Raw genomic sequence first — 15,966 nt, forward strand, 5'->3', positions numbered from 1 at the left:
TCTGCTAAGAATCTTTTTCTTTCATAGGTTGTTCACAAGAAGAAGTGAAGAAGTGAAATACATTATATATCAGTGTATGTTTGTAAGTTTTACTCTGAAGTTTAACTGTGATGTAGAAACTCATGAGAATTAAACCCACTATGAAGTCATTTAACTAAAATTTGATCAATACTCTGGGCAGAGAAATTCTTGTGAAAATGGAAAAGTGCCCATAAAATGACATAAAATTAACTATTGACTTGTGAATTGTTTAAGGATGGATGAAAAATGCCTGACCAATGTGTAAACTCACCGGTCTGTCAACCAGATAAATGTAAAGTTTTGGTTTTTAATACTGAATTAAGTCGTATTTGATTCAAGCATGAAAACAAAACAAAACAGACAACTTGAAGAAACCTGATACCAACAAAGAGATTTCTTTAGCTGCCTTCAGTACTTCTTTAAATTCACTCTTGCACTGATCTCCTTTAATGAGGCAGCTTTCAACTGACTCAAAAATGTAGTTTTTTAGGGATTCACATCAATAGAAAAGCACCTAAGATTAACACCCCACAAGTGCTTCATTAGAGTAAGGCTGTTGCCTGCCAAAGCCCTTATAAATGAACCTTTCCTACAGTTCATTTACTTCATTAAGTTTGGTTTGCCTACTTACCAATTAATTCTCTCTACAGCAGATGAAAGATACACAAGAAGAACAGAAAATGTAACAGCCACATCATAAATAACTTACATTTTTAAAGCTTCAGGCTAAATGTAACTTTAAAATGAGAAACACGGAGTATATTAGGCTTTTGTAATAACACAGACAATTTCTTGGCCACACGCACACAACGCAGTCAAGTTAAGCTTTTGAATAAAGGTACTGTTGGATCTGCAACGCTGGCAAATTCTTCTAAAAGAAAGGAACAAACTCACAAACAAACCGTGGACATTAGACACTAGAATTTTATCAATCCTTGTATCTAAGCTTAACAAATACTTAGCCTGGCAGCAGTATATGCTGGTGCCTGATCTCGTTCATTATCTCTGGGGCATATAATAGATGGATTTAGCCTTCGTGACTTTATCAGAGGATAGCATCTGTTTCCCATCTGAGGCTACAAGAGATCCATTTGTACAGTTTGAAATGGACTGGCACCCCACAGTTGACAAAGACAAAAGGCTTTAAAGAAATTAACTATTAAACAGGGCTGTCTAGTTAAATATTCATTTTAATCCAGCGCTAACAGAGAGATACCCATCTAGTCCTTTTGGTCCCATCTTGCTAGGCAATTAAAAAGGAATTTTCATTCTTTCTCTCGGGCTGAATTAACAGCTTGGAGGGGACCGTCGAAAGGAAAAGCCAAAAAGTATGTATGTCAAAGATCAGCTTTCTCTTTTGTCTTAAATGCACTGGTGGAAAACAAGATCTTACGAATGGCAGCTGTGGTTTATCTGCGGGGGGTGTCTTTCCACTCTTGTTAAAATGCACACTTAGCAAAAGCCTCAATGCATTTGACCTCTACCTTAGTAAAAGCAGTCAACAAAATGTTACAAACTAAATCATTTGACAGACAATAAATGAACATTCAGCCCATACAATAAATACAATGAAGCTACAACTGCAGTAACTATTGTATAACTATTATCGTTGTTGTTTTTAGCAGATGACGATATAAACACAAAGTCACAATTCTGAACTGATGCAGAAAAGGATGACAACTCATCACAGGATGAGAGAGATTAAGGCTCCTCTTCACCTGTATTGCCAAAGCTATCAAGCAGATCTAATGACCGTCAGCTGAGTGTGTCACTGTTTCAGTCATACTGTCAACAGAGGAAAGATCCTTTGGTCTATCCACCCATCATAAAACCTGCTACATGGCACAGACAGGAGAGCAATGCTTTTTCTGTGTCGACACAGCAAAACTAATAAAGGTTATACCAAGTGGAGTCCACTGAACCACAGTTGCATGTTTACATATATGGATAAATGTTTAGGCCTCTTGTAATTAACAAAAATAAATGGACAGAAATCAGTTTAACAACCGAGGGTAACCCTGGGAAAAAACAGGTTCGGCTGCTTTCTATTTCCAATCCTCGAAACTGGAGGGATGGAACAACAATCCTTGCAATTTCACCCGACGTGCTACACTGTGTTTTAGGAGTATTCCACTTGCAGCTACACATTCTGTCTTCTTAAAAATAGGAGACTTTTGCCTTTCTTTTCTTCTTTTAAATACGTGTCACATCTTGCTGCACAGGGCAAATTAGGAAGACAGGAAGTCAGACACAGAAGCACAATAAAACAAAAAAAAAGAATCTGGTCAACTTTCAAAATAAAAGACCACCTGCAGACTATATGCTTTGCTTGAGCAATGCTCACTGTGTGATTTTGAGATATTTTTATATATTTAAGTATAGCCCATGGCAAGAGTAGTCTGATAACATGTCTAGCAAATATCTTAAAATTACATTTAAAAAAATTCCCCAATCATTATACCCAGCAGGCAGTTGGACAATGTATCAGCTGAAATCCTGGTATTACAACCCTTCTGACACACAGACTTAGCATTCAGTTATGTTGGCTACAGCGATCCTTTCAAAGAAAATGCAAGAATGTACTGGGACATAAAGGACAAGAGGACAACTTTAGTTTGTTCTAAAGTTTAGAACTGCCCGATAGTTTTTATTTAGGGACTCAAATCTACTGATTTTACATAACTACAGTAATTTGTCTGACTGCTTTCTGAACACTACAATAGCTGGACTATGCACAGAAAAGAGCTACATGCTCTGCAAAATACTTCCAAGATGGATGTAATTATAGATTAGGAGCCAGCATTTTAAACTTACCCACTGAGTGAATACACTGTAATAAATGCATTTTTTTATGCTGAGGTTATCTGAATTTAACTAAGTGCAATTTCAGGACTTTAACCAGGACCAGCTTGAAAATATTAAATCAGAGTAGTTCAAAAACTCAGATTACATTATGGATTACATTAGATATACCACAAAGCAAGACCTAATATGTATAAAGCAAGGGAAATTCCTGGTTTGATTCAGATCACATTACAGGTGACAGCATACCAATCTGACATCCAAAGCTTTTGATAAACATGATTAAAAAGATGACTGCCACTTCAAACAAAACACAGATGCTAGCTACAGAATAAGACTGCATGTAAGAACGCGTTTGAAATAGAGGGCTGCGTTGGAGTTCTTTCATTGTTAAAAGCATGTGCTTCTGCTTGTTACGGAGGGTTAAAATGACGACGCTTCATTGTGTAAACAGATCATTTAGAATCAATTCCTGTTATTCTGCTGATTAAAAGGTACATTTAGAAACGTGAAAAGGATCAGAATAAGCTCTCACCACTGTCATATTACCCATTTCTTTATATTTTGATAGTAAAACAGGAAATAGGTGCAGCCATTTCTTAAAACGTCTGAAAACTTGCGTGGAAATACATATAACAGTTTAAACTCTCATAATTTCTTTAAGCAGCCTTCAGGAACAGTTCTTTAGACTTCTTGAAGGACATTCAAAGCTCTTCTTTGGATGATGGCTGCCTTTAATTCCATAATGAGAGGTCTGGCATAGGTGGAGGCCAATCCACGACTGATGGTGTTTTTATATCCGGTTCAATTTTTACTGCACTGGCAGTGAGACTGCCATGCTGAAGCTGTTGTCAGGCAGACACTTTCCAGATGGTACTGCACAGCGGATCAAAATGATTGTACTTTTCTGCACTCAGAATTCCATCAATTTTGACAAAATTTCCAACACCACTGCATTGAAGCTGCAAACCATGACAGAGCCTCTACTATGTGTTACAGATGGCTACTGTGCCTCTACAGACCTCTTTTGTAGATGTAGATGACAATTTGAAACAAAAATCTCAAATTTGGAATAATCATTTCATAAGTTTCATCAGTTGCCACTGATTTTCAAGCCAGTTCTGGTGTAACGGATCAAACTGACGGGACAGATTCATCTCTCAGGTCCCCTGTCAGGATTTCTTCTTTCAAAGGCAGTTCATCTAGTGCCCTGGGAATCACCTTGTTTGTGCAAAAAAAATACTATTTTATGCTGGTCAGACTGTGTTATCCTCTAAAATTGGTCAGGTACAAGGATGGACTAAAATGAGCAGCAAAGAAAATTTCTGGAAGAACTTCAGAAAGACAACAACGACAAATGCCAAGAAAGTCTGGCTCCTTGGAATGAAAATATAAAGAAATGACTCAAGTGGCTCAAAACCTTTAACCAGTATTGTATTTTAAAATTTTTAGGAAAAAGCAAACCAAACACACCGCTACACGGAAATGGAAATAGACTGGAATTTATATAGTTTTCTTTTAGCCTTTCTGACCAACTCAAAGTGATTTAGACCGTATTTAACCACATATTCATACACAGCTGTATTATATACACTGGTAACACATGATTCTCTGCACAGCCTGTGCGTGTGTTCAGTCATGCACCAATCTACTCTAAAAGGGCTGGCCAAGATGCATCGAGAAGGAAGCATGCTGCGAGGGTAAATAATGCATGCCTACACAGGACATGAGAGAAGGATGTAGCTTCAAGTGTGTGGAGTGCATGGGCAGGGGGCTTGTGGGGGCTCGCTTGTGCGTGCCAGCCTCAGACAGCTCACCACAGAGCAGACGCGCAGAAACGAAAACTCTGTGCCTTCTTAACAAAGACAGAAATGACACCAGTCAGCCGCAGAGAAAGCCAGCTTGAATTTTCATCAAAACAAACACACAAAGTGACGATGCTGCCAAAATAGCTGAGCAGTAATTATTTGACAGTAAAAGGCCATATCGGGTTATATTATTTACACTGCCGGGGACTTCAGACCACCCCTCGGTATTTTAGGCTCTAGCCTCAAACTCTCATCTGACCCAATTATCCAATTAGCTGAAGTAGTGGCCAGACTAGAAGCCGATGACAGCTGGAACACCTGCAGTTGCTGCTCTCGGTGTGGGGTCCAGGAGTTACGTGACCCCGGCAATAAGCATATTTTAACTAATCTGAGCTACAGTGTAAACACCACAGACACTCTGCTCAAGAGGAAGCTGCAAACCTCTGAGGTAGTCATTCCTTACAGAGTATAGTCTGTGTGAAGCATTCCTCATTTTCAGACTTCATTGGAAATCTAAGCTACTTTAACTGGAAGGTCAAATAATTACATCCCTTTGCTCTCGGACCACACTGTATGACAGACATGACAGCATTAAGCCTTTTGACTGTGGCAGGAAACTCTAGACGACAAAACGCCATTGTTACGTGACTTCCAGCGCTTACACCCTTCCGTCAGTTTCCTAAATAGAGTAACATCTTAAAAAGAAACCACAACATTGCAGTTTGCCCTACGGGCACTTCCAAGTGGGACAAAACCCAGCCTTGCTTTTGATAGCTCAACTCAAGCTCTCTCTGCCAAAGCATTTCTTTCTCCCTCGGGGCACTTTCCTCCTTCCCTCAAGGTGGTTCAACAACTCTGTGGTCATACTGCTGTGCCTCTTCAGATGCTGAACATTAAGGGATTAGGGCGGAGCGGCAGAATCCATCGGAAGTGATCTTCACAAGAGTTTCTATCTGCTTTGATTTGTCTGTCAAGCTTTTGTTTGATTTACTTTTTGTATATTAAAAAAGTTCTTTGATCACAGCTAACCACACTATTAGTGAAGTCCCAGTATTTTTAAGATGAAAAGAATTTTTTTAAAGTCAGGAGATCAGAAGATGGGATGTTTGTCTTCTCCATTCCTTGATTTTCTGGATTATCAATAACAAATGCATAACCAAGGTGTTGAGCTCAACTGCAGCCAGGTGAGGTTACATCTTAGAAAGAGGTGTAACGTATGACGGCAGTGACAGTGCAGCTGGCAATTATATAACAAACAACATCCCAGCTGCTTCTGTGCATATAATTACATTCTCCTCCAAACAAAGCAAAACAAACAACAACTGTTGGATTGTCTGTAGAAGGCCACATACTTTTTATACCAGCCGAGCCGAGGAAAACGAACACAAACCACACTAAACAGGTTTGCTTTTCTGACAGTGTTTCTTCTTTTAAATCACCTTTTAAGGTTTCCGCTTGCATGACTTTCAACCTACTTCAAAGTCAACTTCCCTTAAAGACAGGTGGTTAATTTGTCTGAAAAAATAAGCTCATCGCAAACTCCTTCCAGTTAAGACTATGATGACATGCAAAATGTGCCCACAGAGAACAAGGGATAAAGAAGGAGAATGAATCCAACTTGTGTGGGGGATCCGGCTCACATACCCAGCATCTAGCCACAAAAAGGGATGTCTTGGGCTCAAAGTAAACACTGATGGATTTCAGGCTTAAATACTCAAGGCCATTTGTGAAAACAGAGAGGAGTAATATTGCCACCGGGATCTCCTTACACGACATTGTGTATTTATCTTCAAAAACCATGTGAAGCATTCCTAAAATACTATACGTTCTTCCATGTGACACTTTTTCCCACATTAATAAGGCAAAATGAACTGGGAGATGTGTTACGACATTTATATCAGCCTCTTTCAAATTCACAATTAAGGAGTTATCATTTTAAATCAACAATTAGTTTGTGTTTTTGTAAGGGTATGCTGCAGGAAAAATAGACTAATAGAAATTGACTATCTGGCCAATTAGATTGATGGGTAGGAATTCAGCTTTCTATTGGGAGATCAGTTTATCATAAGGCAGTCAGAAGCAGTGTTTTCCATTCAAAATAAAGGACAAAAAGGGATTGCCTGCTATGTGTTGCGGAAGTAAATACAAGGAATGCACATTCAAGGTCATGCTGAAACAGCTGAAAGCCACAATAAAAGCAATTACCTGGAATGCATGACACTTCTGAGACCGTTTTATCCTTCCATGCAGAGATATACACCCCACATACCTCTCATCTATCAGTCAGAAGCCACTCAGTAGGGAATCCTAGGAAGAAAAGACTGCAGCCACCTGAACCTGTGCAGCCATCAAGCTTACAAGGGGTATTCTTGCTCCACTCACTGAACATAGTGCTTGACAATTTTCCCTGTCATCCTTGAATGCATCTCTACACCCTCTACATCTCTGCAAACCTGTAGTAATGGGAGTAAGGACTGTAACATTATGCAGGGAAATCAACGATCTCACTCAAGCAGTGGCACACAAAGACAGAGGGATCAACTACAGTGATGCCACTGTTTTTGATCATCAGGTTCTTGTGTGAAGTTAACCAGACAAAGTCCCTGAGCCACCTTTGAATATACATGAATAGTAAGTCAGAGGTTCTTTAAAGTCAAAGGAGCTCAAAAGGAGATTGAAAACAGAATGAACTCTGAACTTGAAAAGCATTTTCATGGTGTGAATAATGAATAGGCCTGAATGTTTAATGTATGCTAACTGGTAGCTTCATTAGTGGCCTGTTCATCTGCTTGTTAACGTAAATATGTAATCAGCCAATTCCACGGTAGCAACCCAATGCCTTTAGTTCAAGCTAAGCATCAGAACGAAGGAGATGAGGGACTTTGAAAGTGGTATAGTTGTTGGTGCACAGATACAGTAACAGTAACTCAAATAACCCCTGTCACAAGCAATATATGCATAAGAGCAGCAAGGAGAAGAGGAGAGGCTACAGGAGGAGAATATCGCAAAGGGTGCTACGTCAATAATCAGTAAGTCAATAAGAAAAAGAAAACTGAAGCTACAATTGCCACAAGCTCAGCAGAAGTAAGGAAAAACTTCACCTGATCTGATGAGCCTTTCTGCTACAATATTCAGTGGTTCATACTGGCAGTGTATAGTGCATATTTATATTTTCTTGGCACACAAATGAGGATTGTGTAAATGCCATCGCCTGCCAGACTATTGCTGGTGACCATGTCCTTCCCTTTATCTTCTGATGGCAGTTTCCAGCAGTATGATATGTCATGTCACAAAGCTCAAATCATCCCAGCTGACAAATCTGCAGCAGCTGTGTGATGCTATCATGTCAACAGGCGTCCAAATCTCTGGGAAAAGTTTCCAGCACCTTGTTGATTCTGTGCCACAAAGAATTCAGGGAGTTCTGCATGCAAAAGACTAAGTGCCTTGAGATCCTACCTGAACATTAAGCCAACCAGAGATACACCTGTGGTGTCAACGTAGAATGAGAAAAAAGTGACTCATTCATTAAAAGTAAATGACTGATTTTGGGGGCGTGATGTGGATCCAACTGCATTTTCTCAGGTCTAGGGTTCAAAAATGACAATACTAGGCTGCTCCTCAAAATTGTGATTTTTATTCTTTGCTTTTCCATTTTTTTTTATTTTTTTTTTTTTTTACAATAGAAACCTTAATTCTATGTATTTTCAGGTCTTAACACACATTTACTCAATTTGCAAGTAGATCGAGGCACTAAAGGGAAATACCGCAGTTTCAGTGAAATATGAAGCCAAGTTGTAGCCTAACCTCAGGCCGAGTTAGTGGAATAAATGAAGATTGACAGGACGGATGTCAAGGAGGGCAAACAAATACAGGGACTCGCGTGGCACGAACAGTGGCTGCCGCCTCTTGCATCACTCAATGCTATGAATGTCTAGGAGTGCAGGCCTGGGCTCAACTATTTGGCGTGGAAAGAGGGAGACATTTTTCAAATACCTCAAGGATATTTACACACCTGCTTAGTGTGAGGTGTACCGAGGAGTCAGTTCTGTTTCACAGACAATATGATTTTAACCCTAGCAATGGACTGATTGACTCTATTCAGGCCCTAGTCCCAGCAACAAAACCGTGTAAACATGTGCACATTCATATTCATAGACATCTGCACCTAAATGGCACAATGCAAGTTTACGTTCAAGATGATCAGTGTTATTACAAACTCATTGACTTCCTGGCATTTCACTGTTGCAAAACAGTGAACACATGACTGAATCACACTGCTAGGAAGCCAGGGTGGGGGTAGGGGAGTCTGTTTCAAGGCCATGAACCTGCAGGGTAATCAAGGTCTTTGTCAAATTATAGGCCAAGAACACCACTAACCACAGTTCAATCCAGGGCTGAAGAAGAGGTCACCCATTATGTGAATATTATTAAGTCAGAGAGAATTCCGATGTACAACATCAACATTAGAGAGCAAGAGAAGGCCCTACTTTAGGCATTCTAAGTGTCTAAGTACACTAGCTCCCCTTTGTTTAAACCTTCAAAAAAGCTTTCAGCATGGAACTAATAATAGCATTACAGTTAGCTCAATGCATTTTTGAGATGCGTAGCTAAAGAGGAATGTAGGCTGGGTAAATAAGGGGATGTGCTGGTCCGTTTAGCGTTTTTTGGAACATCTCTTAAAACAACTTAAAAAGAAAACTGTGGATGTGGGTCTCGGTCAACAGGCACGTTCATGTTGTCATAACATGTCTACAAAAAAACTATATAACACAACTTCAAGGCCAACAAATATCAGGCCAGTTCTGTGACGGGTCACTTTTGTTCCAAAAGGAAATTGGTACTAAAAATCAAAGTGATTCAAGACCACAAACATCTGCAATGTTTACTGCGATTCTTGAAGCAGTTAAAACAGCCCATGTGTTTAATATTTCTTGCTTTCTGGGACTTCTGTATTTGCAGGAAATTTAGCTGAGATTAACACAGGAGTAACTGCTGCTTGTTAAACTGCATACTCAATGACAATTTATTGACGAGTTGTTGGTTAAAATTCACTGCCAAACTATGAAAGCTGATACAATGTTTGTTTAAGCTCAAATGATTTTAATGCATATATGATGACTAGAATTTCTTAGTTTGTGTAAAAACCACATGCTAATATGTACAAAGGTGTGTATATATATATATATATATGTTTGAAAGAAGAAAACAAACCTGGTTAATTGAATTGGCAGCACAAGAGGCAAGGCCTGTTCCCAAAGATGACACGAAAAACATGACTGGATCAAAGGGCACCGGAGCCATTGCAAAGCCGGCAGCTGCAGTTGTAACCACCAGAGCTGAAATAACGAAGGTGATAAAAAGAAAAGAAACAACATAATCCATTATAGTTTCTCAGAGTATTATCTCTCCAAAATAATATGTAAAACATTTAACATCCCTAGAAGGTTGATTCAGTGTAAACAAAGGAAAAGCACATAGTAGGACAAGACAAACTGCAACACATTAGATTTCAGCTTAGGCCCCTTTCCATGCACTTTATCTAAAAACTAATAGAATGACTTTAAGTTCTTGTATTAAAACTACTGAATTCCAATTGCTCCAAAGCTCCACTTAAATATGTAAAGTGACGGATTTCTTGTTATAACCCATTCCGATACAGAGGGAAATGAATTATAGTGAATCTCATGAAGACGATCAGTCCCACTGACTCACTCACTGAATGACTGGCACGAATCCCTGTTTATTATATTACTAAGCACAACAACATAGTCATGTCTATGTGCACATTTAACCCATCCACAGTAATCTTGTACATTTTTCTATTTATTTGACTGGTGTTCTCTACTTACTCAATTTTTACACAATGTCAGTGATTCTGTTTGCATGTCGGGTAAGTGTTTGTATGTTATTTCCTTTAGTTCATCATCACGTCTAGCTTTGCACAATTCACAGTAAATAATCCCTTTATCTTCTTATACTGGGCCTTGGTGGAGCCAGTCAAGCCATTTTAGTTCAGCTTTCTCCCGATTGGCTGCCCCTATCAAACAGAAGGTCTCAAAACCAGATAGGTGAGTTTGCTGTGCTCAAAACCAGAGTTGTGTGCCTGAGATGACAACATAAACATCCCTCCTCCCTAATATGAATCCAACAGTAGGAAAAGCTTTTTAAAGTATTTAGAACAGCCTGAATATTGAGTCAACTAATATTGTAATAATAAACTATATAAGTAAGTGTTGAATACTCTACCTGTTAGTTTAATTTTTGAAAGTCTTGCATAGATATCCGGTAAGTCAGCCCTATCAACCTTCAGCTGCTTCCACTGTCTATCTAGACGTGCCTGTTTTCCTTCTTCAGTCTCAACCTGGACATGTGGAGGCTCATCTGGAGTTCCAGTCATATGGGAAACGGAAACATTCTGCGCTGCTGCATTTTCTGCAGTGTGCTTCAAGACGGAGAGTTTATCTTGAGGCTTATGGGTTGCATCCTCTGCCTGTGGACCAGCATCTGTAGCTGCAGGATTGATGGTTGGTACTCGCTCCACTTGTCTTTCAACGCTGTCATCTCTCTCATCCACAATAGTCAGGACGGGTGCTTGTTTGGGGATGGCTCGCTGGTGAAGCTCACTCGTGTTCTTTGAAACATACTGGGGGGAAAAAACAAAAGCAAGGAGACTTATTGGGTAAATATTTTCTAATGGCAAAAAAGAGGCAAAAGAAGAAACTCTGCTAGCCTCAGAATACTGGGATAAATCAGCATTAACGATGAGCAAAAATGTTTAATAAACTGATTTTACGAGATACAATACGTTCGAAGACGACAAGATGATACCTGACGTTTGAGGAAGTTAAAATGTTGATACGTCAGCCAGTTTGAAGGATCTCTTCTGTGCAACTGAATAAGGCTGCGAGCAATCTGGTTGCATCGAGGAACATTTCGAGCTAGTTTCTGTTTCACACTTACACCAACAAAACCTACAAGAAACGCAAGACATAAAATTATTAAAAGTCACAGTTTGGTTAGATTTTCTTGGTCATTAAAAACTAAAACATGCTTTAATCAAAATTTTTCCTACATTTGTTGCCCAGATACATTTTGCTGCTCATTTCAGCATCCAAGAGAACACCACAGTCAATTTACTACTGCACAATCCCATTGCTCTTATTTGAAAATTTAACCAGCTAGCTCATCCCACCTCATGTGTCTTTCTCTGGCAAGGTAACCTGCTCAGTGCGGTGGTGATCTTTGTCATTCAGCTACGTGTGGTCATATTCGCTTGTCTGGTGGCTGTAAAGATCAGAAGGTTTGCTGCAAGCTCTAAGACCACTAAATTGCATTTGCAGCAGGTAGAGACTTGGTTTATATGTTTAACCAAGGCTGCAGAGCAGAAAACAACCTTGTTGCTACATGCAGTTCAAAAAGGATTTGGAGATTAGCAGGGAAACTGCTTAATTGCTACTTATTTTTTTACTATTTGTTTTAAAAAGCATGGTTGTTCATCTTTTTGTGCTCACACCCTACTGCCACAAATACTGTGAGAAATACTAGAAACCATGAGGAAAAAGCACATTTACTCTATGGACAGGGGGGGGGAAATGACCAAATAAAATGAATGGATGGACAGACAGATAAAATAAAACACAATCAGCAGCCTTTGACGTGGTTTTCATACCACTGATGCAATGCCACAACTCAGAGATATATATTTCGTTATGCTACTAGCCTTCCTAAAACTTAATCCGACCCACCAAACTTACTTTCACATTAGTGGTAACACTTTCACTGTTATTTTCATTAAATACGATAGCTCGAACACAGCAAATCCTACTGTGGATAAAACGTTATCCTAAATTGCTGTTGACAGTGTCCTTAGACCGACTGGCGAAGCATCGAAGTTATGTCCAATATTGACTCTTCTTAAGGGTAAACGTTCGGTATTTTGACACCGCAGGTGCAATAATAGCCACAGTCGCTATATAGCCTTTTTTCCCCTTTGTAGATGCGACCGACTTCTGCTTGGGGCGCATACCCTCTATAAACAAGGTCAATGCTAGCCTATTGCCTACAGCTCAGTTGCATCTAGTTAGCTAAATGCTAAGCTAGTGAGCTAGCTTATGCCTTAGCATCAAGAGCTGATTTAAGCCGCCGCAGATTAAAATTGCGCTGAAAATAACGTCCCTTTGAACCAGATACAAATTTTATTGCATGTTACCTGACAGCCTGCTACATGGTGTTTTATACATGATCTCGAATCATAAAACCGGTTCCCGTTAGGACCCCTTCACATGCAGCGAGTCGCCATTTTGACCTCCTTAGATAAAAACAAGTACTTCCGGGGGACGAGATGTTAAACAGGGAAGTGAGATTGGACGAACCGCAGGCACGTAAGAGGTTAGTATTAAGACACCAACAATCTCACCTAAAACTGGTGCAGTTATTATAACAAATAATATTTAACATATATTACTTGTAACATATTTTTAAACTCAGGCTAATATATATATATATATATATATATATATATATATATATATATATACACGTGTGTATATATATATATAACAGGGAAACTGCTTAATTGCTACTTATTTTGTGCTGCCATGCACTAATCATGGCAGCACAAGAACAAGCTCTGAGTACAAGATCCATAGAGGCTGGGGTCTATCACACCAGGCAAGACCCCAGGTGCAGGCTGTGTAAAGATGCCCCAGAGACAATCCAGCACATAACAGCAGGGTGCAAGATGCTAGCAGGCAAGGCATACATGGAACGCCATAACCAAGTGGCCGGCATAGTGTACAGGAACATCTGTGCCGAGTATAACCTAGAAGTCCCGAGGTCAAAATGGGAGATGCCCCCAAGGGTGGTGGAGAATGACCGAGCTAAGATCCTGTGGGACTTCCAGATACAGACGGACAAAATGGTGGTGGCTAACCAACCGGACATAGTGGTGGTAGACAAACAGAAGAAGACGGCCGTAGTGATCGATGTAGCGGTTCCGAATGACAGCAATATCAGGAAGAAGGAACACGAGAAGCTGGAGAAATACCAAGGGCTCAGAGAAGAGCTCGAGAGGATGTGGAGGGTGAAGGTAACGGTGGTCCCCGTGGTAATCGGAGCACTAGGTGCGGTGACTCCCAAGCTAGGCGAGTGGCTCCAGCAGATCCCGGGAATAACATCGGAGATCTCTGTCCAGAAGAGCGCAGTCCTGGGAACAGCTAAGATACTGCGCAGGACCCTCAAGCTCCCAGGCCTCTGGTAGAGGACCCGAGCTTGAAGGATAAACCGCCCGCAGGGGCGCGCTGGGTGTTTATATATATATATATACACATATACGTATATATACGTATATGTATATATATATATATATATATGTATATATATATATATATATATATATATATATGAATAAAGAGAGCGAAACATCCCATTGATATTCTGCTCAGGCTCAGCTCCCAGACATAATGTCATGCATGCAGTGCCTTGTAATCAATATCAATAAAATATTCTGCTTGCAAATGTTATCAACTCTTTTCAATGTTACCCTCAACTAAGGCAACCTAATTAGTTGGATGACCTCTTTTAGTGTCTAAGAATAATTCAGAATGAATAATCAGACGTTTCAATCTAATCTCCATGTTTTATGGTGGAGCCTTTGGTTATCAATCCTGCAAAGGCTCAGTCATTAAAGAAGTATAAAGAAAGAACTATTTAGGAAAAACAGATCAGATAAGAAACATGCACATTATTTCAGTCTCTTAATCACATAGAGGCAGTCCACCAAATCATCAAGCACATAAAAAGTAGCTTTATTCATTACAGACGCTAGAAAATCACCCTGCCACTCCATAAATCTGTACACAAAGCAAACCAGTAATAGAGTTTTTTCATATTGAAGTTTTTGCATTCATGCACACCCTCTTTTTATTATGCAGACTCAGCACAGAGCATCATGTACCCCAATTTCACTAGTGGATAATAGATTTGTAGTTGTTACATTGCCTAATCCTACATAAAGTGACAAAGAGAAAGGCATGTTATCCAAAAACTTAGCATAATGAGCTGTGGAAACTGAAATAGGAAGAATAGACCGAGGTATGCTAGGTCTTACAAAGTAATGAAACCAGATCTGAAACTTGAGGTACCATCAGATTTTGAATCCCGATGAACAACACCATGTGGCAAGTGTCTGACTGGCAATTACTTCTTTTTTGTCAGCATGATATTGATTCCAAACTCACTGCCAATGCAGTAAAACCATATCTGGAAACACACTGGGGAATACTATCACTCATGGATAGGCCTCCCAAGTACCCAGATCTAAGTGGAATCATCATGACAGAAAACTGAACAAAAAAGCTTTAAAAAAACTTTAAAAATTGCCAGATGCACTCTTCACTGCCCTTATTTTTCAGATTGGCTTTAGTCAATACTTTTTAATAAAACAGTTTTAATCACAGAGGAGGACACCGATTGGTCAGTGGATTGTAGAGCTCATATTCAATGTAAAGAAAAAACATTCATTGTTGCTTAACAGTTTTGCACTATAAGCAGTTGTGAACTATACAAGACCAGGTCATTATCTGGAGTACATCGACTCATCTGACAAGCATGTTTTCTGTTATGAATGGCCTTGATGCGAGTATTCTTTGCAGTTGTTATATTGTTGAAGGACTGAAATCGTACTGCAATCCAAGCTAAGCATCCAATTCTCCTGATTCATCCCAATCATTTCACTGTACGGCCAACTCCTCTTTCCCTCCTAAGATTATACAGTGTAATCTTCATGCACCATCAAGATGCAATGGCTGATAAATGCCAATAATACACAAGGCCATTCACGTACCAGCATGAGAGCACCTTTATTACAGGATATAACCGTTATGTTCTGTTCTTCAATATTTCCCTCCACAATGACCCATCCTACAGCTTTACATTTGGTTTCGTTGTGAGGGGTGAAGACGAGGTTATTGCTTGATATTATGGCCTATAATTTACATCTAGGTACAGTTATACAACTCTAGTTTTCCATGCCCGCTTTATAAGAACACAGATGCTTTAGGTATAGAGCTACCGAGTTTATGGCAAAGCAGGGCACTGCATCCAAATTCAATCTTTGGAGCAGCAATGTCACAGATGCCACCAGTGAATAGCGTTATTAATAGAATATAAGGGACTAATATTAACAAATAGGCAAGCAAGACAAACTGCTCTTCTGGACTGGAACTGAATAATATTTTTCATTGCACCTGAGAATATTAAAGATCTATCAGTGAGTACAAACTCACAGATACAGGGGAGTAACTGCCAAGGAGCCAGCTCGCATAGCCTTCTGCCT

General features: G+C 39.6%; 1 protein-coding gene across 1 annotated transcript in view; it reads right to left on the reverse strand.

The window, feature by feature from the left end:
• The window catches only part of cox10 (cytochrome c oxidase assembly factor heme A:farnesyltransferase COX10), a 33,780-nt gene extending 20,816 nt beyond the window's left edge, over positions 1–12,964 (reverse strand). The window contains exons 1-4 of the mRNA XM_085466744.1: positions 12,841–12,964; positions 11,460–11,602; positions 10,878–11,274; positions 9,843–9,967 (exon numbers count right to left, since the gene is read on the reverse strand). Of these exons, the coding sequence (XP_085322870.1) occupies positions 9,843–9,967; positions 10,878–11,274; positions 11,460–11,602; positions 12,841–12,871 (696 nt within the window). The 5' untranslated portion in view covers positions 12,872–12,964. The remainder of the gene's footprint in view (positions 1–9,842; positions 9,968–10,877; positions 11,275–11,459; positions 11,603–12,840) is intronic.
• Positions 12,965–15,966: the final 3,002 nt, after the last annotated feature.

This window comes from Copadichromis virginalis, linkage group LG8 (genome assembly GCF_057382275.1).
Source record: "Copadichromis virginalis isolate Kocher_CV1m ecotype Utaka linkage group LG8, C_Virginalis_male_GT1.1, whole genome shotgun sequence".
Taxonomy (NCBI): domain Eukaryota; kingdom Metazoa; phylum Chordata; class Actinopteri; order Cichliformes; family Cichlidae; genus Copadichromis; species Copadichromis virginalis.